This window comes from Bos grunniens, chromosome 20, assembly GCF_055505025.1.
Source record: "Bos grunniens cultivar Pamir isolate PY7600 chromosome 20, Bosgru_T2T1.0, whole genome shotgun sequence".
Taxonomy (NCBI): domain Eukaryota; kingdom Metazoa; phylum Chordata; class Mammalia; order Artiodactyla; family Bovidae; genus Bos; species Bos grunniens.
Window position 1 is genome coordinate 27,885,585 of NC_141184.1, and position 27,359 is coordinate 27,912,943.

Here is a 27,359-nt window from a genome sequence, read left to right on the forward strand (position 1 = left end):
TGACATACCTAATATTGGACGAAAGCAAAATTTAAACTCACTAGATTTACCAAGTACATGGAATCATTACTTAAAGAATATTCCTAGAATAATGAATACTTTAACCTATCTTATGTATAGCCACTTTTATATTTTTAAGAAACAGGGGAGACAATCAGTTCAGTTCAGTCGCTCAGTTGTGTTCGACTCTTTGTGACCCCATGGACTGCAGCTAAACAGGCCTCCCTGTCCATCACCAACTCCTGGAGTTTACTCAAATTCATGTCCATTGAATCGGTGATGCCATCCAACCATCTCATCCACTGTCGTTCCCTTCTCCTCCTGCCCTCAATCTTTCCCAGCATCAGGGTCTTTTCAAATGAGTCAGTTCTTCACATCAGGTGGCCAAAGTATTTGAGTTTCAGCTTCAACATCAGTCCTTCCAATGAACACCCAGGACTGGTTTCCTTTACGATGGACTGGTTAGATCTCCTTGCAGTCCAAGGGACTCTCAAGAGTCTTCTCCAACACCAAGTCCAAAAGCATCAATTCTTTGGTGCTCAGTTTTCTTTATAGTCCAACTCTCACATCCATACACGACTACTGGAAAAACCATAGCCTTGACTAGATGGACCTTTGTAGGCAAAGTAACGTCTCTGCTTTTGAATATGCTGTCTAGGTTGGTCATAACTTTCCTTCCAACGAGTAAGCATCTTTTAATTTCATGGCTGTAATCACCATCTGCAGTGATTTTGTAGCCTAGAAAAATAAAGTCAGCCACTGTTTCCACTCTTTCCCCATCTACTTCCCATGTAGTGATGAGACCAGATTCCATGATCTTAGTTTTCTGAATATTGAGCTTTACACCAACTTTTTAACTCTCCTCGTTTACTTTAATCAAGAGACTCTTTCAGTTCAGTTCAGGCGCTCAGTCGTGTCTGACTCTTTGCGACCCCATGAATTGCAGCACGCCAGGCCTCCGTGTCCATCACCAACTCCTGGAGTTCACTCAGACTCATGTCCATTGAGTCAGTGATGCATTCCAGCCATCTCATCTTCTGTCATCCCCTTCTCCTCCTGCCCTCAATCCCTCCCAGCATCAGAGTCTTTTCCAATGAGTCAACTCTTCGCATGAGGTGCCCAAAGTACTGGACTTTCAGCTGTAGCATCATTCTCTCCAAAGAAATCCCAGGGCTGATCTCCTTCAGAATGGACTGGTTGGATCTCCTTGCAGTCCAAGGGACTCTCAAGAGTCTTCTCCAACACCACAGTTCAAAAGCATCAATTCTTTGGCACTCAGCTTTCTTCACATTCCAACTCTCACATCCACGCATGACCACTGGAAAAACCATACCCTTGACTAGACAGACTTTTGTTGGCAAAGTAATGTCTCTGCTTTTTAATATGCTGTCTAGGTTGGTCATAACTTTCCTTCCAGGGAGTAAGCGTCTTTGAATTTCATGGCTGCAGTCACCATCTGTAGTGATTTTGGAGCCCCCAAAAATAAAGTCAGACACTGTTTCCACTGTTTCCCCATCTATTTCCCTTGAAGTGATGGGACCAGATGCCATGATCTTCGTTTTCTGAATGTTGAGCTTCAAGCCAACCTTTTCACTCTCCACTTTCACTTTCATCAAGAGGCTTTTTAGTTCCTCTTCACTTTCTGCCATAAGGATGGTGTCATCTGCATATCTGAGGTTATTGATATTTCTCCTGGCAATCTTGATTCCAGCTTGTGTTTCTTCCAGTCCAGCGTTTCTCATGATGTACTCTGCATATAAGTTAAATAAGCAGGGTGACAATATACAGCCTTGATGTACTCCTTTTCCTATTTGGAACCAGTCTGTTGTTCCATGTCCAGTTCTAACTGTTGCTTCCTGACCTGCATATAGGTTTCTCAAGAGGCAGGTCAGGTGCTCTGATATTCCCATCTCTTTCAGAATTTTCCACAGTTTATTGTGATCCACAGAGTCAAAGGCTTTGGCATAGTCAATAAAGCAGAAGTAAATGTTTTTCTGGAACTCTCTTGCTTTTATTTCTTCACTTTCTGCCATAAGGGTGGTGTCATCTGCATATCTGAGGTTATTGATATATATATATAGATAGATAGATAGATAGATGTAGAAGACAATATGAAACACTTATCAAGGACATATAGGTTTATACTGTGTTGGTCGAATTTAGGTTGCAAGTTATTCATTGTAATAACAATGTCCAATGAACACTGCTAGAATTTAAGCTGGATAAATGGGTTGATTGTTCATTTATCCCCAAAGTAGCTCCAGTTATCATAAATATACGTGCAAGATACCATGGCTCCTATAGGAAAATGACAAGAAATTGTCAGACCTTCTTTATGTCATTAAGACAAGATTCTTGGGTTCACAGGTATTCTATACAGTTTTTTTTTTCCAGTAAAAAAAAAATATTATTTGATATCTATATTTACCATTATAGGTCCTGGATGACTTTTATCATTGTGTTCAAAATAGCTTTAACAAAATAAAATAATCTGAATAATAACATCAAAAATCATGTAAGTAAAATTTTGAATCAGCCAAGTGAATATCATCCACTATTTCCAGGAGAAATAGTGAATATGAGATTTTGTGAAGTTGTTTTAGCATGCTTGTTAGCTAGTCAACAGTGGCATGCTTTAAAATGAGAGTTGGTTACTCTGAATTTATGAACAAATTTTGTCACTATCAAAAGCATTTACAGTGTAAAGTTTATTTTGTCAATAACTATCAAATCTTAATGGTAAACAAGAAAAGCCACTCTTGTCTCAAGGCATTTTATGATCTCCTAAAAATCCAACCCTAACAACAGAAGACCAAAAAACTTTATTATATAGTTATAACATGCTATTTATTTTTTGATAGTGATGGGTACTATAAAAAAAGACCACAATATTAAAGAAATATATTGTGGATGTTCTATATACATTTTAGAAGTACCATGAACTGCTCATCTTAAATCATGAGAGAAAGCCCAGAACTTTAAATACTAGCAGTGGGAAACTGAGTAGATCTGGTCTGAAGCAGAGATATAACCTTAGATGTGCATGTGTGAGTGCTCAGTTGCTCATATCCAACTCTTTGCGACCCCATGGACTATAGCCCGACAAACTTCTCTGCCCATCGAATTTTATAGGCAAGAATACTTGAACAGATTGCTTTTTGCTGCTCCAGGGATCTTTGCAACCCAGAGATAGAATCCATGTCTCCTGCACTGGAGGTGGGTTCTTTACCACTGAGCCACTTGGAAAGCCCAACTTTTAGACACATGTATAATATTTCTCTTGTGTACATCGAGGAATAAAAAATAAGACACTGATGTGAAATGGATCTCTATCAAAAAGACCAACTCAACAATCCTGAAGAGCAAGAACCTCAGATGCACTTCTACTACCAAAGCTGTCCTTACTAATAGATTTTGTAGTGAAATTTTTTGGAGAACTGATGCCATCTTCTTTTGCATGTGTCTTAGGCATAAATTCACTATTCTTAGTGTCTTTTGTCCACTTATAATGATATATAAAATAAAAACCCACCAGGAGAATTAATATATTACCTTGTGTTCATTCACACTAAGGATGTTCATTGCCTATTCACAGACAGGTGAGCCTCTGTGAGAGAGATAAAAAGATAGACTCACAGAGGGTTAGCTTTGAACAAAACTGGCTACTGGTCCTTTCTTTCAAATTGATGTTTCAGTACAACTTCTTGCCTCTCTACTAAGTAACTACTGCTCTTCTTTTATTAGGATACATTTCGATATTGCCTGGCTATTTAGGCATTCAGGAAAGAGAGAAGGGAAATGAGAAAAAATTCTACAAATATAATTTGAAAAAATGAATAGCAGAGTACCAAAGTTGATTTTCAACTACTGAATACATTTTACATACAGAAGCCAATGGCCAGCGTTTCAGCCCCTGAAAGTTCATTCTTTTTTTTCAGATACTTCTATAAATTCTAGAATAGTTTGTGCAGTCATGCAAATCACAAAGTCTATTAGGAAGAAGGAAGTCAAATGGAGGTTTGCATATATACATTTACCGTCCTTTTCATACATGGATGGCAGTTTGTCAGAAAGTGTTTTCTGTACGGAGGCCTAGAGTCATTTCTCTCTGGTGACAGCACTGGGAAAAGAGCAAAGGGGCAACCAACCGGGGAGATCCATGCCACCTCTCCATTGACAACGTAGTCCTGTTCACAGACTCCACAGAGAAAGATAAATTGATTGCTTGGAAGAAATGGGCAGTGAAAGTCAAATAAATTGTTGAAAATGTGCTGGGGTTTGTCCTCCAAGAGTGGAAAAGACTTCTCTACAGATGTTTTTGCCTGTAAATTTCAAAAGTACTTGTACTTAAAATTGCAAACACTTTAAAGAGGGCTTTATTTATAGATGTTTCTTTCAAAAATTCTGGATTAGAATACTCTGGTGTGATATTGGGAAAAAATATCTATCAGGCTGTGGAGAACTGTAGAATTAAAAAGTTAAATCTGATATACAATTTCAAAGAGATGAACACATTAAGATAGTGATAGAAAGTATAATTTCCACAGGAAAAAAAAATGTTAATATAGATGACAAAATTTAAGGGATTTATTTTGTTTGTACACTGAGAAAAAAAACATGAGTAATCAGTAAGAAAATAAAAATTTTGTGTAAGCTACAAGACATTTTCTCTATCAAAATATCATCTTCCTCAAACTGCAATCCATTAAGGAAGCTCCTGCTAATGTGTTATGTGTTTATTGGATATAGGATGAAACACAAGAAAGACATATATCCATTTCTTTTCTACCCAAATATATTCGAAGTAAAATTTTGGAGATTACAATGAATGTCAAATTTGCTCTACTATTCTATCTTAGCAAGTAATATCTGTGCAAAAAGTTGTTCTATGGAAGATTAGATGTTTTGATCTCATACTATTTTAGCAATTCTTCAGGAAACATTTGTCTCATATGCATGAATGCTTAAGTATCATAGACAGACATATAAATCAATTCAACTGTGAGGATTTGTATGCTAAATCTGAACATTTACTTTTATGTAATATATCTTGATGGTATTCCCTGTAATTTTTTAATTACAATTATTCCGCACATTATTTGCTTGGTTTTGTAGGTTTATTCTTAGGTTTTAGGTTGACAGTTGAAAAATGCAATGTTTAAGTAATAAAATGTTCCAAATCCAAACTGTAACACTTTAAAATTTATACTTGCTAATAGAGTGCTGGAGTGGATTGCCATTTCCTTCTCCAGAATAATACATATCAAGCATTGTTTTTAGCCATAATGCCATAAAGTCTTAAAATAAAATTCCACTTCTCAGATGGCTTAAGTCTAATCAGGGAGAGAGTATAGATATTAAATCTATTACATTATCGTAAGGTCAATATAAAATTATATTAAATGCTATTATAAACTATTAATCATAAGTAAATTACTTAATTAAATGATATAATGATGAATACTATATTATACATAATTCATAATATATCCCAACTTATAAATATATACTTATGCCTAAGTTTATCATGAAATTAAAAGACGCTTACTCCTTGGAAGGAAAGTTATGACCAACCTAGATAGCAAAATCAAAAGCAGAGACATTACTTTGCCAACAAAGGTCCGTCTAGTCAAGGCTATGGTTTTTCCAGTGATCGTGTATGGATGTGAGAGTTGGACTGTGAAGAAAGCTGAGCGCCAAAGAATTGATGCTTTTGAACTGTGGTGTTGTGTTGGAGAAGGCTCTTGAGAGTCCCTTGGACTGCAAGGAGATCCAACCAGTCCATTCTAAAGGAGACCAGTCCTGGGTGTTCTTTGGAAGGACTGATGCTAAAGCTGAAACTCCAGTACTTTGGCCACCTCATGTGAAGAGTTGACTCATTGGAAAAGACCCTGATGCTGGGAGGGATTGGGAGCAGGAGGAAAAGGGGACGACAGAGGATGAGATGGCTGGATGGCATCACTCACTCGATGGATGTGACTTTGAGTGAACTCCGGGAGTTGGTGATGGACAGGAAGGCCTGGCGTGCTGCGATTTATGGGGTCGCAAAGAGTCAGACGCGACTGAACTGAACTGAACTGAAGTTTATCTATAATTTATATGAATATATAATAAATTTAATGGATTTTTTAAAATGAAAATTAACTTTGATGTTATAAAAAATGATCAACAATTATTAGCCACAGATAACAGGACTATGACTGTAGCTGCTACTGCTACTGCTAAGTCACTTCAGTCGTGTCCGACTCTGTGTGACCCCATAGACGGCAGCCCACCAGGCCCCGCCGTCCCTGGGATTCTCCAAGCAAGAACAATGGAGTGGGTTGCCATTTCCTTCGCCAATGCATGAAAGTGAAAAGTGAAAGTGAAGTCGCTCAGTCGTGTCCGACTCTTAGCGACCCCGTGGACTGCAGCCTACCAGGCTCCTCCATCCATGGGATTTTCCAGGCAAGAGTACTGGAGTGGGCTGCCATTGCCTTCTCCGAGCTATTTCTTTAAATCTCCTCAAATCTTTTTATGAAAAGACAGATCAAAAGAGATGAAATAAGTAATTCACAGATGACACATTCACCAGAAATCCTCTAAGACCCTCTGAGGGGGGATGTGTGGCCAAACCATTCCAGGGCATCAGATCCATGCTGGGTCAGCTGCAGCCCAGTGGCAGAAGGGAAGAGAAAGCTGAACACCGAAGGATCATACACCTCGTGGAACCCAGGAGTAATAGACAAAAACTTCACTTCAAAAGTATCTAGAACAGTCTGCAATACTATAAAAAGAACTTGTAGGCTCCAGGTTTCAGATATATTAAAAAAATAAATAAAGAGCCAAGGAAGCACCCTGGGGCAAAAAGATCAAACCATAACAGCCTAAATCCTTAGGCATCACTTGAATGTACCACAAATAGGCTTTTTCAGAAAGAAAGACCTACCCTGAAGGAAAGCTTTTGGGGACATAATCCATGCTGAGAAGATAGGAGCACTAGGAATTCCAAAGAAAGATTGCTTAGATACCAGAAGTAAATGGATCCAGAGTATACAGACTTCAGAAGGCAATATTCCAAAATACCATGGTATTGTAAGTGAATTGTTACTTTAGAAAGCATGCAGGACAACAGTGTTACAGTCACACTAATGCAGACATGGCATCACCGGAAGTTGGTGATGGACAGGGACGCCTAGGGTGCTGTAGTCCACGGGGTTGCAAAGAGTTGAACATGACTGAGTGACTGTGACTGAACTGAACACAGAGATGTGGAGCCATGGCCACACAGAAAGGACATGTTTTGAATACTGGACAGTAACAACAGGAAAGGACTTCCTTGAGCACGAAGCTCATCATGACTCCTACAAATGAAGTTCCTACTACAAAACCTACTGTATCATTCAGGGTTCTCCAGAGAACAGAACAAATAGGAGATGGACCTCTCCCTCTAAAGAGATTTATTACAAGAAAGAACTCATATCAATGTTGTGAAGTTTCAAGATCTGCAGTCAGCATATGGAGACCAGGAACAGCTGATGCTGTCTTCCAGTCTGAGTTCAAAGGCCTGGAGCACCAGGAGAGCTAGTGGTGTAAATTCTGGTAGAAAGCCTATAGGACTGAGAGCTAAGAATTCAGTTTCATGTTCCACTTTGAATCTGAAGGAAGGAAAATAACAATGGCCCAGCTAACAGGCAGTTAGACTGGAAGTGTTTCCTTTAACTCAGCACTTTTTTGTTCTTTTCAGGTCTTCCATTGATTGGATTAGATCTACTTACCTTCAGTTCAGTTCATTCACCCAGTCTTGTCCAACCCTTTGTGACCCAATGGACTGCAGTACACCAGGCCTCCCTGTCCAACATCCTGGAGCCTCCTCAAACTCATGTACATCGAGTCCATGATGCCATCCAACCCTCTCATCCTCTGTCATCCCCTTCTCCTGCCTTCAGTCTTTCCCAGCAACAGGGTCTTTTCAAATGAGTCAGTTCTTCCCATCAGGTGGCCAAAGTATTGGAGTTTCAGCTTCAGCATCAGTCCTTCCAATGAATATTGGGCTGATTTCCTTTAGGAGTAACTGGTTGGATCTCCTTGCAGTCCAAGGGACTCTCAAGAGTCTTCTCCAACACCACAGTTCAAAAGCATTAGTTCTTCAGTGCTCAGCTTTCTTTATAGTCCAACTCTCATATCTATACATAACTACCGGAAAAACCATAGCTTTGACTAGACGGACCTTTGTTGGCAAAGTAACATCTCTGCACTGTAATATACTGTCTAGGTCAGTCATAGCTTTTCTTCTAAAGAGTAAGCATCTTTTAATTTCATGGCTGCAATCACCCAAAATGTGCCCCAAATGTGCCCCAAATGAAGTGCCCCAAAATGAAGTCTCTTACTGTTTCCATCATTTCCCCATCTATCTGCCATGAAGTGATGGGGCCAGATGTCATGATCTTAGTTTTCTGAATGTTGAGCTTGAAGCCAATTTTTTCACTTTCCTTACTTTCATCAAGGAGAAGGCAATGGCAACCCACTCCAGTACTCTTGCCTGGAAAATCCCATGGACAGAGGAGCCTGTTAGGCTGCAGTCCATGGGGTCGCTAAGAGTCAGGCACGACTGAGCGACTTCACTTTCACTTTTCACTTTCATGCATTGGCGAAGGAAATGGCAACCCACTCCAGTGTTCTTGCCTGGAGAATCTCAGGGAGGGGAAGCCTGGTTGGCTGCCATCTATGGGGTCGCACAGAGTTGGACACGACTGAAGCGACGCAGCAGCAGCAGCACTTTCATCAAGAGGCTTTTTAGTTCTTCTTTGCTTTCTGCCATAAAAAAGGTGTGTGGTGTCATCTGCATATCCGAGGTTATTATTTCTCCCGGCAATCTTGATTCTAGCTTGTGCTTCATCCAGCCTGGCATTTTGCATGATATACTCTGCATATAAGTTAAATAAGCAGGGTGAAAATATACAGGCTTGACTACTCCTTTCTCAATTTAGAACCTACCTTAGTGAGGGCAATCTTCTTTACTAAATCTTCTGATTCCAATGTTAATCTCCTCTAGAAACAGCCTTGGGCTTCCCAGGTGGCTCAGTGGTAAAGAATCTGCCCTCCTATGCAAGACAGGCAGGTCAGAAAGATCCCCTGGAGTAAGAAATGGCAACCCACTCTAGTATTCTTGCCTGAAAAATTCCATGGACAGAGGAGGCTGGGGGACTCCAGTCCATGAGGTCACAAAGTTGGACATGACAGAATGCACACACACAGAAACAGCCTCACACACCCAGGGTAAATTTAACCAAATGTTTGGTCACCTTGTGGCATAAAATTAACCATTACACCTCCCATGAAACTTATTTCTTTGGGACGTAAGTAGCAGAACAGGAATACTTTTGAAACCCTGGCAGAAAATTATAAAAATAATCGATTGCAGTAACAAGACCACAGATACTCTCAGGATGGAAGATATTCAAAGTAGTTAACTTACTGCCAAGTAGACAGTAAATCTCAAGAAATTATGTAATTTTGGAGCTTAGTTTTGGTCTTCCTTTTTTTTTTTAAACAAGTTGGACATTTGGCAGTAGCAGTAGCTAGATTAGCCTTAGTAAGAATTCATGCTGTGCCCTCCAACTCTGCCATCATGACCACTTCATCCTCTAAATAAGAGTCTTACAGAATCCTCCTTGGTGCTAACTATTTGAATGGAATAATATTCTATCCTCAAAGCAATGGATTCATGTACTACTGTCTGCAATGTTTAGATAGTAAGAGATGCCATTGGACTACATTATAGCAGAGGAAAAGAGTTACAACTCAAGGGCAAAATTTACAAATGTTTATCACACATTGGAAGTGAACAATAACTCTCCCTGATTCTCTTTTCTTATTGAAATAGAAAAAAATTTATATGCCCAAACAGTGTCCACACACCTGAACTTGAGACTCCATCTGTTCTAGTAAAGTTACCACATCTGTCAAGGCAGCGTCAATCAGGGCAACCACTGGGCTTGCAGGAGTTACAGTCGTCTTCCAGGAGCCGCCTGGTTCCTGCAGAGTCAGTGCTAGGTAATTAAACTGGATGTGATGAGGCCCACCATTCTTTCATCTGTTAGAAACTCATGACTGACACAAATCTCCTAAACTTTATAGTAAATACATCATACAATTTATATATTTTTACTAACTTTGTCATAGTAGGAATAGTTTCAGAGGCTTCCACTTTGCTTTCCCCATTTTGGTAGTTATTCAAGGCTTCCCTGGTGGCTCAGATGGTAAAGAATTCACCTGCAATGCAGCAGACCCTGGTTCAATCCCTGGGTTGGGAAGATCCCCTGGAGAAGGAAAGGACAACCCACTCCAATATCCTTGCCTGGGAAACCCCATGGACAGAAGAGCCTGGAGGGCCTCAGCCCATGCAGTCACAAGAGTTGGACATGGCTAAGCATGCATGAGTGCACATAATCAGGGATCCAATTTGTGCCAAATTTCAAGTATGTTAATACCAATTAAACTTTCAGGCTCCAGGGAAATGACTACCAAGGAAATCTATGTAAACCATTTATAATGTCCTCTTACATATAGGAAGGCCACAATAATGTTTTAAAGTATTCATAGTTCATGTCATAAAGATCAGATACCCTATGTCAACAGTGCGAGAAATAGAGTAATCCCTATCTCCCAATATACAGTCAACTGAGTAAATGGTCCTCATTTTCTTTGGGGAAAAACTCAGCAAATCATTGTTGTGTAAACATGCTATGGTGCTGCCATCCACTTGGAACTAATGTTAAGTGAGTTTTGACTTTTGAACAATGGTCTCTGGTGTGAGACATATGCAAGGAATCATGACATTTTTATTAGTGTGGTTATCATCAGATGTCCAGACACCAAACCTTGGTTTCTTCTGCTAGTTCAAGCTTAGTGCAGTTGTCAGCTACCAATCTATTTTGCCCCTCTGGAGGTCATATTCTATTAACCATCCTGTAGTTTCTCATGTATTTGGTTCTCAGGGCTTCTACCCCAACTTTGCTAGTCATCACAATATCTGTGGTTAAGTACAACCTGGTTACTGCCAATTAACACTGCCACCTAGTCTCTGCTGTTCAAAGTCCATTCACGGACATCATTTTCAGCTATATAAATTCTTTAAAAAGCATTTCCTATCTCCAATGCTAAACTGAAAAGTGGAGCCACTATAGAACTTAATGCTTCTTTCTCACCAGGCATTCATGTGGCCATGAAAAAGTGTGTGTCTATTGCCAACAAAGGGTCTAGTCAAAACTATGGTTTTTCCAGTAGTCATGTATGGATGTGAGTGTTGAGCTATAAAGAAAGCTGAGTGCCAAAGAACTGATGCTTTTGAACTGTGGTGTTGGAGAAGACTCTTGCGAGTCCCTTGGACAGCAAGGAGATCCAACCAGTCCATCCTAAAAAAAATCACTCCTGAATAGTGAAACTCCTAAATAGCTGAAACTGCAATACTTTGGCCACCTGATGGGAAGAACTGACTCATTAGAAAAGACCCTGATGCTGGGAAAGATTGAGGGCAGGAGGAGAAGGGGACAACAGAGGATGAGATGGTTGGATGGCATCACCAACTCGATTGACATGCTGCTGCTTCTGCTAAGTCGCTTCAGTCCTGTCCGACTCTGTGCGACCCCATAGACAGCAGCCCACCAGGCTCCCCTGTCCCTGGGATTCTCCAGGCAAGAACACTGGAGTGGGTTGCCATTTCCTTCTCCAAATGCATGAAAGTGAAAAGTGAAAGTGAAGTTGCTCAGTCAAGTCTGACTCTGAGTGACCCCATGGACTGCAACCTACCAGGCTCCTCCATCCATGGGATTTTCCAGGCAAGAGTACTGGAGTGGGTTGCAATTGCCTTCTCCCAATGGACATGAGTTTGAGTAAACTCTAGGAATTGGCGATGGAAAAGGAGGCCTGGCTGCTGCAGTCCACTGGGTCGTGAAGAGTCAGACACGACTGAGCGACTGAACTGACTGAACTGGGCCTTTCCAAGGAACATAACAATCATGCTCATTTTCTGACTGTACATATTACATCCATTTGAGCATGTCTGCTTCTCTGAACTTTTTAATCTCTTTATCCATCATCTGACATGGCAGTTCACACATTTCAATTTTGCTCAGGTTGGCCAGTGTGTGCACCATGCCACTGGGAGCCACTTTATTAATTTGTAAAATATTCTGAGTTTCTTTCCAGAAGGCTAAATCCTTTATCTCCCAAGAATATTCTCAAGTAAATAAACTCTTTCCTTTCAATTCTATGTTCCAGTTCCTTTAATAAATAATCTTGTAACCCAATGTCATGCATACTTTCCAGATGTCTACTAATACATATCAGGTAGATTGGCAGCATCTTAAAACTTTAATACTTTCATTACTTAAGAAGCCCAACGCATCTTCTGTTGGTTGGCATTGTGTCTTAAAACCTAGGTATATGGCCAGGAAGAAGATAGAGGGCAGATCTTGAGTGCCTCTCAGGATTATTTGAGATGATTGTGCTTAATAGAGACAAATGGAGTATTTCTGCAGGCTTAGATGGTTCAGAAGAGTCAGAGGAATCAAAGTCTTCAGAAGAAATCATCCATATGTCTAGATCCTGTGTGTTAGGGATCCAGATTTTCCTAATGGGGCACTGCTCCTGGCCCAACCAATCTGCTGAGTTTAACCTCCTTTGAAGTTAGTCATGCAGAATGATAAATCTCAGGCCTCATGCTAGGCTTTCTCTGCATTCCTGCTGCAAGACATGAGGGCTTCTTTGCTTCTACCAAGGAGTCCCTTTGGCTTTCACATCTCATTTTTAATTCATTCTTATTTTTGTCATCATCTATTATTATTCTGTAGAGAAATTACATCCCATGAAAGTGTGCCAGAGAGGGGGCTGGAATTATAGAAATTGAGGAAGGGCCTAAAGGTTTCCTTGCTTCTGGATGAATTCATGTCTACATTCATAGTACTGTACTCCTACTTGTGAATCCCATCATTTTACTCCCTTTCCCAAATCTCTTTAGGATAAGCCATAAGCATGATACGTTAAGACTGTACTATCTGTCCTCTACCTAAATATTAAACTCATCTAATATGCACTCCAGATGGTAAAGAATCCACCTGCAATTCAGGAGACCTGGGTTTGACCCTTGGTTGGAAAGATTCCCTGGAGGAGGGCATGGAAACCCACTCCAGTATGCTTGCCTGGAGAATCCCCATGGACAGAGGAACTTGGTGGGCTACAGTCCATGGGGTTGCAAAGAGTTGAACACGACTGAGCAGCTATTTCAAATCCTGAAAGATGATGCTGTGAAAGTGCTGCACTCAATATGCCAGCAAATTTGGAAAACTCAACAGTGGCCACAGGACTGGAAAAGGTTAGTTTTCATTCCAATCCCAAAGAAAGGTAATGCCAAAGAATGCTCAAACTACCGCACAATTGCATTCATCTCACATGCTAGTAAAGTAATGCTTAAAATTCTCCATGCCAGGCTTCAGCAATATGTGAACCATGAACTTCCTGATGTTCAAGCTGGTTTTAGAAAAGGCAGAGGAGTCAGAGATCAAATTGCCAACATCCACTGGATCATGGAAAAAGCAAGAGAGTTACGGAAAAGCATCTATTTCTGCTTTTTTGACTATGCCAAAGCCTTTGACTGTGTGGATCACAATAAACTGTGGGAAATTCTGAAAGAGATGGGAATACCAGACTACCTGACCTGCCTCTTGAGAAATCTGTATGCAGGTCAGGAAGCAACAGTTAGAACTGGACATGGAACAACAGACTGGTTCCAAATAGGAAAAGGAGTTCACCAAGGCTGTATATTGTCACCCTGCTCATTTAACTTATATGCAGAGTACATCATGAGAAACGCTGGACTGGAAGAAACACAAGCTGGAATCAAGATTGCCAGGAGAAATATCAATAACCTCAGATACTCAGATGACACCACCTTTATGGAAGAAAGTGAAGAGGAGCTAGAAAGCCTCTTGATGAAAGTGAAAGTGGAGAGTGAAAAAGTTGGCTTAAAGCTCAACATTTGGAAAACGAAGATCACAGCATCCGGTCCCATCACTTCATGGGAAATAGATGGGGAAACAGTATCAGACTTTATTTTTTGGGGCTCCAAAATCACTGCAGATGGTGACTGCAGCCATGAAATTAAAAGATGTTTACTCCTTGGAAGGAAAGTTATGACCAACCTAGATAGCATATTCAAAAGCAGAGACATTACTTTGCCAACAAAAGTCTGTCTAGTCACGGCTATGGTTTTTCCTGTGGTCATGTATGGATGTGAGAGTTGGACTGTGAAGAAGGCTGAGCACCGAAGAATTGATGGTTTTGAACTGTGGTGTTGGAGAAGACTCTCGAGAGTCCCTTGGACTGCAAGGAGATCCAACCAGTCCATTCTGAAGGAGATCAGCCCTGGGATTTCTTTGGAAAGAATGATGCTAAAGCTGAAACTCCAGTACTTTGGCCACCTCATGTGAAGAGTTGACTCATTGGAAAAGACCCTGATGCTGGGAGGGATTGGGAGCAGGAGGAAAAGGGGACAACAGAGGATGAGATGGCTGGATGGCATCACTGACTCGATGGATGTGACTTTGAGTGAACTCCGGGAGTTGGTGATGGACAGGGAGGCCTGGCGTGCTGCGATTCATGGGGTCACAAAGAGTTGGACATAACTGAGGGACTGAACTGACTGACTGACTGAGCAACTAAGCACAGCAAGCCAATTTACTTTACCTACTGAGTAGTATAGATGAAAATCCTAGACATAATATTTTATCAGGAAAAAAATGACTAAAAAAAGCAAAAAAAAAACCAAACAAAAAAAAACAAGACAAAACCTTTCCCAAATTTCTGCACACAAATTTAACAATAAACCTTTAATACTGAAAAAATATAGTCAGTGTATATATCCCCATGGTATATTATGCTATGCTACGCTATGCTAAGTCACTTCAGTTGTGTCCGACTCTGTGTGACCCCATAGACGGCAGCCACCAGGCTCCCCTGTCCCTGCATTCTCCAGGCAAGAACACTGGAGTGGGTTGCCATTTCCTTCTCCAATGCATGAAAGTGAAAAGTAAAAGCAAAGTCTCTCAGTCGTGTCCGACTCTCAGCAACCCCGTGGACTGCAGCCTACCAGGCTCCTCCATCCATGGGATTTTCCAGGCAAAAGTACTGGAGTGGGGTGCCATTGCCTTCTCCGGTGGTATATTATAATTTATTTTAAAACTGTTTTACTTAAATCAGAATCCCAACAGTACTCAGAATACTGATAGGTTGGCTGATCATTTTCTTGTCTTTAAATCTACATGTTTCCCCTTTCTTTTTTTTCCCCATGATGTTTATTCTTCCCTCTACATGGTTATTTGCCTTCTGTATTTTTCTGTGTATTTCTACAGGCTTTATTTTTAACATATTTCTTTGACTTTCATGATTTTTTAAAACACACAGATTTAACAAGATTTTTGATTCAGATTTGATTGGTGAGATTTCTTCATAGCTGATGTACTGTCCTTTTTATTACTTCACATCAGGCAGTACATATCTGGCAGTTTCAAGTTTTATGTTCTTAAAATTAATCACTAGATTCATTTACTTAAAATCTCTTTAGAAATGCTATAATTCTTAAATACTAATACTTCTGGATATAGAATTTTCTCTATGGCTTTGAATGCCCAGAGCATACTTTTAAAATAATTATTATAATGCCATATGAGTAAAGAAATAAAGTAATTAGGAAGGATAAATGTATAGGAACACTTATTATAGAATGATTAGAGATAGAAAAAATTCAAAATACATTTAATATTAAGTAATAAAGACAGATAAGTTAATGTGATACTTGCATCACATGGAATGTTTTGTAACATGCTTTCAAAAATTTTTAACATGGAAAATGTTCTTAATGTATGCTACATTAAAAAGTGGTAATGACATACTTTTCCCTAAAAAAATACAAAAGCTTATCAGATGTAATTTCAAAAGCAAAGAACTGATATGTAATTTTAATTTCCTGGCTTTTCTGATTCTGTATTTCTGTAAATACACTAAATTTTAATTTTGGATAACAGATAATAAGAACCCAATATTGTTGTTGTTCAGTCGCCCAGTTGTGTCTGACTCTTTGTGACCCCATGGATGGCAGCACACCAGGCGCCCCGTCCCTCACCATCTCCCAGAGTTTGCCCATGTTCATGTCCATTGCATCAGTGATGCCATCCAGCCATCTCATCCTCTGGCACCGTCTTCTCCTTCTGCCCTGAATCATTCCCAGCATTAGCAATTTTTCCAATGAGTCATCTGTTCGCATCAGATGACCAAGATACTGAAGCTTCAGTTTCAGCATCAGTTCTAGCAGTGAATATTCAGGGTGGGCTGAGCTCCCTTAAGATAGACTGGTTTGACCTCATTGCTGTCCAAGGGACTCTCAAGAGTCTTCTCCAGCACGACTGTTCGAGGACATCAATACTTTGGCATTCTGCTTTCTTTATGGTCCAATATTAATAAATATAAAACCGATTTGAAATTATATATGGCTGAATAAAGTTGTTTCTTTTGCCCTCAATAATTTGGTGCCAATAACCAAATAAAAGTTAATGAAAAATAATAAGTACATGTTTAGTAAAAACAGAAAATATGTTTTACCTCTCAAAAGATTGTTAGCATAAGGAAATATGATAAGATTGAGGAAGTACTGTGAGATCACAAGATTAACAATACAGATCTCAACAATGCAAAGCAAAGTTCTAAAATTTGGTGACTATCCTTGTGATTCCTGAATTAAATTCTGGGAAAAGGGGCAAGTTTCACCAGGAGAGTTAATGAGTGTCAAGGAAACATACATCAAACCAAATTGTATGGATAAGGTTGTCCCCTATAGAATTGCTTACATAGCAACAAGTGAGGATAGCTCAATTTCCCCATAAGGATGGTGAATTATAAAGAATCTAGAATATATACTACTATGAAGGTACTTTGAAAAATGTATACATTATAAACAGACATGAAAAGTCTCTAAATCTTATTATCAAATAGAAAGCAGGATCCAAAATGATACATAGTATTAGTATAGTGTTTATATTTCTACCTATTTGAATAGTTTACATTTAACAAATTTAATTAAATGTACAGACAAAACATTCATATTATTTTTATTTAAAATTTTGTTTTGTTGAACACTGGTTAGTTTGAACATTTGATTGTATTTAGTTTTTTTACATTTGCTTTCGTGAATTACTTCTTCCTAGCATTTGTTCAATATAATGTTTATCCCTTTTTTTAAATGAAAACGTTTGTCCCTATATTGATTACTTTGCATTACATACATTATTTCTCTATTTTGAGATTTGTTTAAACTTTTTGAACCTTTTGGTTTTTAAGAAAATCTATCTTGATGGCTACTTTTATTGTACAGCTCAGTTTCAATTATCTCCTATAATATTTCAGTAATTTTATGTTCTATATATTTTTGCCCTTATTTCATTTGGATTTTATTTTGATTTGTATTTTAAGATCTATAGAAGAAGACCAACCATCTGCTAACAAATATGTAATATGTATTTTGCATTACCATATAATATTTGTGTCCTAGAGAAATCATAGAATATAGCTTGCTACTGTAGCTGATGGGAAGAGTGAGGTAAGAGTGTATCCATAAATGGAATAACTTATCATCAAGAGAAGAGCAGGTCCTTAGAAAACAGAAACTTAACAGAAAATGTTAACTTGCTGGGCGAGAGAAAATATATTTTGCTTTCTTCATCTACTATGCTCTGCCTCTTGAGAAATTTGTATGCAGGTCAGGAAGCAACAGTTAGAACTGGACATGGAACAACAGACTGGTTCCAAATAGGAAAAGGAGTTCATCAAGGCTGTATATTGTCACCCTGTTTATTTAACTTATATGCAGAGTACATCATGAGAAACGCTGGACTGGAAGAAACACAAGCTGGAATCAAGATTGCCGGGAGAAATATCAATAACCTCAGATATGCAGATGACACCACCCTTATGGCAGAAAGTCAAGAGGAACTCAAAAGCCTCTTGATGAAAGTGAAAGCGGAGAGTGAAAAAGTTGGCCTAAAGCTCAACATTCAGAAAACGAAGATTATGGCATCTGGTCCCATCACTTCATGGGAAATAGATGGGGAAACAGTGGAAACAGTGTCAGACTTTATTTTCCTGCACTCCAAAATCAGTACAGATGGTGACTGCAGCCATGAAATTAAAAGACGCTTACTCCTTGGAAGGAAAGTTATGACCAACCTAGATAGCATATTCAAAAGCAGAGACATTATTTTGCCAACAAAGGTTCGTCTAGTCAAGGCTATGTTTTTTCCTGAGGTCATGTATGGATGTGAGAGTTGGACTGTGAAGAAGGCTGAGTGCCGAAGAATTGATGCTTTTGAACTGTGGTGTTGGAGAAGACTCTTGAGAGTCCCTTGGACTGCAAGGAGATCCAACCAGTCCATTCTGAAGGAGATCAGTCCTGGGTGTTCATTGGAAGGAATGATGCTAAAGCTGAAACTCCAGTACTTTGGCCACCTCATGTGAAGAGTTGACTCATTGGAAAAGACTCAGATGCTGGGAGGGATTGGGGGGCAGGAGGAGAAGGGGACAACAGAGGATGAGATGGCTGGATGGCATCACTGACTCGATGGACATGAGTCTGAGTGAACTCCGGGAGTTGGTGATGGACAGGGAGGCCTGGCGTGCTGCGATTCATGGGGTCGCAAAGAGTCGGACATGACTGAGTGACTGATCTGATCTGATGCTATAGAATGCCAACCACTTGAGAGTATTCACTTTTGATAGCAGGGGATAGGGTCTATTAAATAATTTTGATACCCACTAGCCACAGACATCACTTTGCTGACAAATGTCTATATATTCAAGGTCATAGTTTTTCCAGTAGTCATGTACAGATGTGATACTTGGACCATGAAGAAGACTAAGCACTGAAGAATTGCTAGAGAAGACTCTTGAGAGTCCCTTGGACAGCAAGATCAAACCAGTCAATCCTAAAGGAAATCAACCCTGAATATTCATTGGAAGTACTGATGTAGGAGCTCCAATACTTTTACCAACTGATATAAAAAGCTGACTAATTGGAAAAGACCCTGATGCTTGGAAAGATTGAGGGCAGGAGAAGAAGGGGGGGGCGACAGAGGATAAGACAGTTGGATGGCACCATCTGCTCAATGAACATGAGTTAGAGCAAACTCCAGGAGACAGTGAAGGAAGGGGAAGCCTGGCAGGCTACAATGCATGGGGTTGCAAAGAGTTTTCAGATACAATTGAGAGAATAAACAACAGGAAGATCCCCTGGAATCGGAAATGGGAACCCCCTCCAATATTCTTGCCTGGAAAATTCCATGGACAGAGAAGGCTGGTGGGCTACAGCCCATAGGGTCACAAAGAGTCCGACACGACTGAGCACTCACGATTGTGGCATTATGCTTTTATCAGATCAAATGTTCAGTAATTATCAGCTTCATCTTGACTTTATCTTCAGAAATGTTGAAAGGAATCTAAAACTAGTAACTGATAAATCACTATGTCACTTTCTGGATTAAAAAAAAAAAAAAAGAATCTCATAATTTATAAAAGTTACCAGTGTGGTGTTACCTAATTTTGCCTTGTACTTTTGTAGCCTTATAATTTTTAATTTAAAAAAAATCAAAGCTTATCAACTAGCCCTTCCTTTTACATTAACAAGGCATCTTTTCCATTCAATATTTTATCACTTGATTTTTTTCATGAAGTTACAATTTTCTGTAGATTGGATTTTATGTTATACTTTTCTCTCTTCACACCTCATTTCTATTATTTTCCTCTGAATTCTGAGAAAAATTGCTGAGTATGTATTCAATTGTGTTGATTTTCTAAGGAATCTAATTTGCTGCTTACTGCTGCTGCTGCTGCTAAGTCGATTCAGTCGTGTCTGACGCTGTGCAACCCCATAGATGGCAGCCCACCAGGCCCTGCAGTCCCTGGGATTCTCCAGGCAAGAACACTGGAGTGGGTTGCCGTTTCCATGTCCGATTCTTAGCGACCCCATGGACTGCAGCCTACCAGGCTCCTCCGTCCATGGGATTTTCCAGGCAAGAGTACTGGAGTGGGGTGCCATTGCCTTCTCCCGCTTACTGCTATGTCAATGATTTTAAATTTGATAATTCTATTTTTAATCAGAAGTAATAATTTTTCTATAGAATAATTCTATAGAATTTCTATAGAATAATCTATAGAATAATTTTGTGAATTAAGAGGTAATGATAGCTTTGAATTGCATTGAAAACGGAAGTGCTGGCTAGACCCTGGGTTTCCGGGTCCTAGGTATATCCCAACCACATCTGGGGCTGCCCATGTCTAGACATGCTCAGAGTGCTCAGCTCACATGTGGTAGGTCCCTATTCACTTTGTCATGTTCCCCGGTGTGGCAGTCAGCATGCTGAAATCCTTTCTGTGTGCACCAGAGAAAGCATAAGAACCCAAGATCTTTGCCTACCTACATATCTGCATCAGGCCCAAGTTCTTTCCCTAGGGACATGGTAACCATTCTTTACTCCATAACCCTCCTTTGAAGCCCTTCTGACCTGCAATCAAGATGAATAAAGAAAACCTGAACCACTGTTCTGCATTGTGGACCAGAGATCATGTTTGGACTATGTCTGCACATGGACCAGTGAAGTGTACGGGATCTTAAGCTCATGTTCTTTTTTGCATCAGATAATGACCGGTAGACTGATTGTCCCATCCCTTTGCTTGTAGCAGGAGATAAATAAGTATAAAAATAAAAGGAAAGAGAAAAGGAAGACCATGTCTCACACCCTCCTTCTGCTTTTCTTGTTGCCCTAGGTTTCACACTTCCCAATACACAGAAGCAGTCAAGACCTAAGTTCACAAGAAATACTTGACATCCTTGAAATAGATAAAATTCTTGGAAGGAAAGGCTTTCATCGATATTCAGCACAATTAAACCAGTGTCCAAACTATTTTAATATGTTGATCTGGGGTAAAGAAAACTACATTTTGCCCTAAAAGTTGTGGTAGGGTGAAATAAGAAATGGGTGATTCCTAGTATGTAGCATGAAATCAGAAGACAAATGCTTTTTGGAAGGAAAGCTATGACAAACGTAGACAGTGTTTTGAAGAGCAGAGACATTACTTTCAGCCAACATAGGTCTGTATAGCCAAAGCTATGTTCTTCCCAGTGGTCATGTATGGCTGTGATAGCTGGACTGTAAAGAAGGTAGAGTGTCAAATAATTAATGCCTTAGAACTGTGGTGCTGGAGAAGACTCCTAAGAGTCCCTTGCAGCAAGGAGATCAAAGCAGTCAATCTTAAAGGAAATCAACCCTGAATACTCTTTGGAAGGATAGATGCTGAAGCTCCAATATTTTGGTCTCTTGATGCGAGCAGATGACTCATTGGAAAAGTCCCTGATTCTGGGAAAGATTGAGGGCAGAAGGAGAAGAGGGTGTCAGAGGATGAGATGGTTGGATGGCATTACCGATACAGTGAACATGAACTTGGGCAAATTCTGGGAGATGGTGAGGGACAGGGAGGCCTGGAGTGCTGGAGTACATGGAGTTGCAAAAAGTTGGACATGACTGGGTGACTGAACAACAACAGTATGTACCACTGCATTTTTTATTTGCTTTGATCAGTTAACTTATTTTTGAATAAACTTTGAACATATATTTTTTAAAGTTTACTAAAACTGTATTATTTTCATTTTTAATTATTTATCAAACTTTTTATCTTGTATTGGAGTATAGTTGATCAACAATGTTGTGATATTTTCAGGTGGTTGAGTGTATTTTATAATTATTTAAGTTGTTTCTGTGAACTAGTTGCAAAAAAAATGATAAAAGTGGATCTCTTCAGTTCTTCTAGTAATTAGCAAATATTCTAGCATAGTAATAGAAATATTTTATGATGTGTTCTTGGTCAAGATGAAAATTGGCAGGTTAATGAAACTAAAATAACATTTACAATTTTTTACATGCATTGAAAATTTGTCTTAAATAAACCTCATTTTTTAATCTAACATTTGCAAAATGCATTTGAGAGGCTACCATATATTTTTCTATCATAATATCTACTAATATATAATTAATGGTCTGTTTCTTTCAGATTACTTATAAATATGAGCTTTAAAAAACAAGTATAGTTAGTAAAAACACAAGAGTTTGGAAAATCATCCATTTTACTTTATTTACAAGAGGACCATAGTTTGGTCTACATGATAAAATTTTTTTCAAGAAGGTGGTATTTCATAACAAGAGAAGCCTAGATAACATGAAATAATATTAAGAGTTTAAAAAAATTTCAACTGTGTTTACTTCATCTTCGGTTCATTCGTGTCTGACCCTTTGTGACCCCATGGACTGCAGCACACCAGGTGTCCCTGTCCATCACCAATTACTTCTCAAGTTAAACAGTTTATCCAGTGACCCAGAATTGCTGAAAGTTTCCCAAAAGAGGAAAAGAGTGATTTAAAGGAAAAACAAAATGCAACTTCAAAACTAGTTTTTCTACAAAATGAAGGCTATCTTATGCCCCCAACTCCAGTACTTTGGCCACCTCATGCAAAGAGTTGACTCATTGGAAAAGACTCTGATGCTGAGAGGGATTGGGGGCAGGAGGAGAAGGGGATGACAGAAGATGAGATGGCTGGATGGCATCACTGACTTGATGGACATGAGTCTGAGTGAACTCTGGGAGTTGGACAGGGAGGCCTGGCGTGCTGCGATTCATGGGGTCGCAAGGAGTCAGACACGACTAAGCGATTGATCTGATCTGATCTGATCTGAATGATATACTCCCACTGGCAAAGCGGTTTGTAAATATTGTTTTTTAAAATACGATTTTAATTAGGGATAGGACTCAAATATGTTCATCAGTTTCTCTTTGTGCACTGTATTTAACACTTAAAAACAATTTTAAAATAAAACATGCCTACAGCAACATTGATAACATATTAGAAAATTGTTTAAATTGTCATTATGTAAAACAAAACTTCAACTAAACCTAGAAACAGTTTAATATAGGAAGCTAAGTTTATAATGAATAAAAGGAAGATTACTGTTTTATGATTAAAAACATGATTTTTTAAAAAGCTCAAATATGTAAAATAAAGTCATTCAATAAATATATTGGCAATATTAAAATTTATTGTATCTACTAATTAATAATTCATTCTAGGAACATTAATCCTTTTAGGCATATAGCTATTTGGGCTTCCCTGGTAGTTCAGTCAGTAAAGAATGTATCTGCAATTCAGGACACCCTGGTTTGATCCCTGTGTCATGAAAATCTGCTAGAGAAGGAAATGGCAACCCATTCCAATAGTCTTGCCTGGGAAATCCCATGGACAGAGGAGCCTGTCAGGTTACAGTCCATGGAGTTGCAAACAGTATATCTATGCCATTATTGGAAAAGTGGAGACAGACGTTATATTACTGAAGAAAGTTTAAGTTTCAAATCAACCTTAGGAAAAATTATCACAGGCTATGAAAACAAACGATCATCATGGAGATGAATCATTGGTTTAGTGGATGTTTCACTGAGGCAGGGGTTGGAAGAAGGAATTAAAATGCTTTGAAAAGCTCTACCATATTTTTGGCAATCTGGACACACATATTGGAGAAGGAAATGGCAACCCACTCCAGTGTTCTTGCCTGGAGAATCCCATGGACGGAGAAGCCTGGTAGGCTACAGTCCATGGGATCGCACAGAGTCGGACACGACTGAAGCGACTTGGCAGCAGCAGCAGGACACACATATACCCAGAAAAGACTTATAAAGGTACTCTGACCTCTGCCTGAGCTTTAGGCTTGACACCAGCTGTAACTGAAGGTTAAAGCACCATTTAAGATTACTGGATAACGCATTAAAGATGTACCCTATCCCCCCACACAGAGACCCTTTGCAAAGCCGCATAAACTTATCAGTTCAAAGTGTTTAAGTATATCTCTCTTTTGTGATATTAACCAAGTAGAGACTTCAGCAGATATGCACAGCAAAGAATGTAATTGAAAAAATAGTTCAGAGAAGTCCTAAACAAACAGGAACTACAAAAAGAGAAGCAAATAGCAAAATAAAAAAATTCAGAGGAAGGAAGAATATGATTTCTAGAGTTGTTTTTAATAACAAGATTTTTTGAAACACACAAAATCAATAAAAACTGCCCATAATGAAACTCAAGCATTGGCTTTACTAGACAAATAACTTTAACCAGGTTTTTGAGATATGTTTAATATAACAACTGAACCTATGACTAAAGAACTACAAGGAAATATAGGAGAAATCCATCACCAAATAAAGATTGTTAAAAGAGATGGATTTATAGAAAAATTATAAAAAGTGCATTCCAAATCAAAAGCTTAATAACTGAAATAAAAATTTCACTAGAGGGGGCTCAGCATCAGGCAAGACCTGACAGAAGAAAGAAGCCATTCATCACAGGTGAACTGTGATCACTAGTCTGAAGAGCAAAGGAAAAAAACAAAAACTTTTTTTGATGGCAAAGTGTTATAGACAAACATGGGATACCTCTTAGTACACCAATGTATACATAATGAGAAGACCAGAAGACATAGTAGCAAAATGGACAAAAAAATGTTTGAAGAAATAATGGTTGAAAACTTCTCAAATTTGATGAGAAACTTTATTTGCTGGTACGTTTTGAAATAACATCTTGAAATGTGCTAAAGGGAAAAGTAACCAAATTGAAATACTCTCTGTATCCTGTTTTGTATAACTTCCCTCAGAAGAAACTATCAGAATCTATCCTATGTGGGGAAAAGGAAATACTAAACTCTAATATGTCCTCTAGTATTCCTGTCTTACCTAAATCAAAGCATTAGATAATAGGGGAAAGTTAAAGAGAAGTTATGAGGAAAGCAGTCTATGGGGATAAGCTCATTAAAAGAAATGACAGTATATTACAGCAAAAATAACTGCAAGACTAAACCTCTAAGAAGGAATTTATTGGGAAATCTTGATTATTCACCTTATGTGTCAACTTGACTAGGCTATCTTTGGTCAAACACTTACTGAGATAATGTCCTAAAGGGATAATTTTTAGATGGAATTAACATTTAAATGTCCTTCAGGGATCACTGCCTTGTCATGGAAAAAGGGCTTGCCTAACTCAGTGAAGCTACAAGCCATGCCATTGTAGGGCCACCGAAGATAGATGGGTCACAGTGGAGCATTCTGATAAAACAGGATCCACTGGAGGAGGGAATGGCAAACCACCCCAGTATACTTGCTGCGAGAACCTCATGAACTGTATAAAAGGACAGAAAAACACGGCACTGAAAGATAAGTCCCCAAGGTCAGAAGGTGTCCAACATGCTGCTGGGGAAGAGCAGAGGAGAACTACAATAGCCCCAGAAAGAATGAAGTGGCTGGGCCAAAGCAGAAAAAATGCTCAGTTGTAGATGTATCTGGTGATGAAAGTAAAATCTGATGCTGCAAAGAACAGTATTGCATAGGAACCTGGAATGTTAGGTGCATGAATCAAGGCAAATTGAAGTGGTCAAGCAGGAGATAGTAAGAATAAACATCGACATCTTAGAAATCAGTGAATTAAAATGGACAGGAATGGATGAATTTAATTCAGATGACCATTATATCTACTACTGTGGGCAAGAATCCCATAGAAGAATTGGAGTGGCCTTAATAATCAAAAAAAGATTCCAAAATGCAGTACTCTGGTGCAACCTCAAAAATGACAATGATTGTGGTTTGTTTCCAAGGCAAGCCATTCAACATCACAGTAATTCAAGTCTATGCCCCTACCACCGATGCTGAAGAAGCTGATCAGCTCTATGAAGACCTAAAAGACCTCATAGAACTAATACCAAAAAAAAAACAAAAAAACAAAAAACATGTTCTATTCACCACTGGGGTTGGAATGCAAAAGTAGGAAGATAAGATACCTGGAGTAACATGAAAATTTGCCCTTGGAGAACAAATGAAGCAAGGCAAAGGCTGAATTCTACTAAGAATGCACTGGTCATAGGAAACACCCTTTTCCAACAAATCAAGAGACGACTTCACACATGGACATTCACCAAATGGTCAACATTGAAATCAAATTGATTACATTCTTTGTAGCCAAAGATGGAGAAGCTGTACACAGTCAGCAAAAACAAGACCTGGAGCTGACTGTGGCTCAGGTCATCAGCTTCTCATAGCAAAATTCAGGCTTACACTAAAGAAAGTGGGGAAAACCACTAGGCCAGCCAGGTACAACTTAAATCAAATCCCCTGTGAATATGCAGTGGAGGTAATGAATAGCTTCAAAGGATTAGATTTAGTAAACAGAGTGCCTGAAGAATTGTGGAGGGAGATATTGTACAGGAGGCAGTGAACAAAACCAGCCCAAAGGGGGGAAAAAAAAAAAAAAAGCAAGAAGGCAAAGTGGTTATCTGAGGAGGCTTTATGAATGACTGAAGAAAGAATAGAAACAAAAAGCAAGGGAGAAAGGGAAAGGTACATCCAACTAATCATAGAGTTCCAAAGAGCAGCAAGGAGGGACAAGAAGGCCTCCATCAATGAACAGTCTGTAAAACCAGAACAAAACAGAGGGGAAGGACTAGAGATATCTTCAGGAAAATTGGAAATGTCAAGGGAACAATTCGCCCAAAGATGGCCACAACGAAGGACACAAATGGTAGAGACCTAGTAGACTCTGAAGAGATCAAGAAGAGATGTTAAGAATACATGGGAGAATCGTGCAAAAAAGATCTTATTGAACTGTATTACCACGATGGAGTGGTCGGTAAACCAGAGTCAGATATTCTGGAGTGTGAAGTCAAGTGGACCTTAGAAAGAGCTGCTGTTACTAAAGCTAGGGGATGCGATGGAATTCCAGTAGAGCTATTCAAAACCCTAAAGGACGATGCCATCAAGATGGTGCATCCAATATGTCAGCAAATCTGGAAGACCCAGCAGTGGCTACAGGACTGGAAAAGGTTAATCCTCATACCAATTCCCAAGAAGGGTAGTACTAAAGAAGGTGCTAACCACCAGCCAGTTGTACTCATCTCCCATGCTAGTAAGGTCATGCTTAAAATCTTGCATGCTAGGCTTCAGCATTATGTGAACCAAGAACTTCCAGATGTCCAAGCTGATTTTAGAAAAGGCATAGGAACCAGAAATCAAATTGCCAATAATTGCTGGATCATAGAGAAAGCAAGAAAATTCCAGAAAAAACATCTACTTCTGTTTCATTGACTACACTAAAGCCTTTGACTGTATGGATCATAATAAACTGTGGAAAGTTCTTAAAGAGATGGGAATACCAGACCATCTTACCTGTCTCCTGAGAAACCTGTATGCATGTCAAGAAG

The 27,359-nt window shown here is 39.2% G+C and overlaps 1 protein-coding gene across 46 annotated transcripts in view; it reads right to left on the reverse strand.

Moving 5' to 3' along the window:
• The window catches only part of LOC147350176 (uncharacterized), a 97,076-nt gene that overhangs the window by 56,062 nt on the left and 13,655 nt on the right, over positions 1–27,359 (reverse strand). For 8 of the 46 annotated variants that reach the window (XR_015149239.1, XR_015149228.1, XR_015149231.1 and 5 more), the window contains one exon: positions 20,498–20,585. The exons of 14 other annotated variants lie outside the window; for them this stretch is intronic. Coding sequence is in view for 3 of the 32 variants with exons in the window: in XM_086362528.1 (XP_086218654.1) it covers positions 9,901–10,017 (117 nt within the window). In the remaining 29 variants the exon portion in view is untranslated. 24 more of the 46 variants (XR_015149218.1, XR_015149217.1, XR_015149216.1 and 21 more) reach the window with 11 other exon arrangements.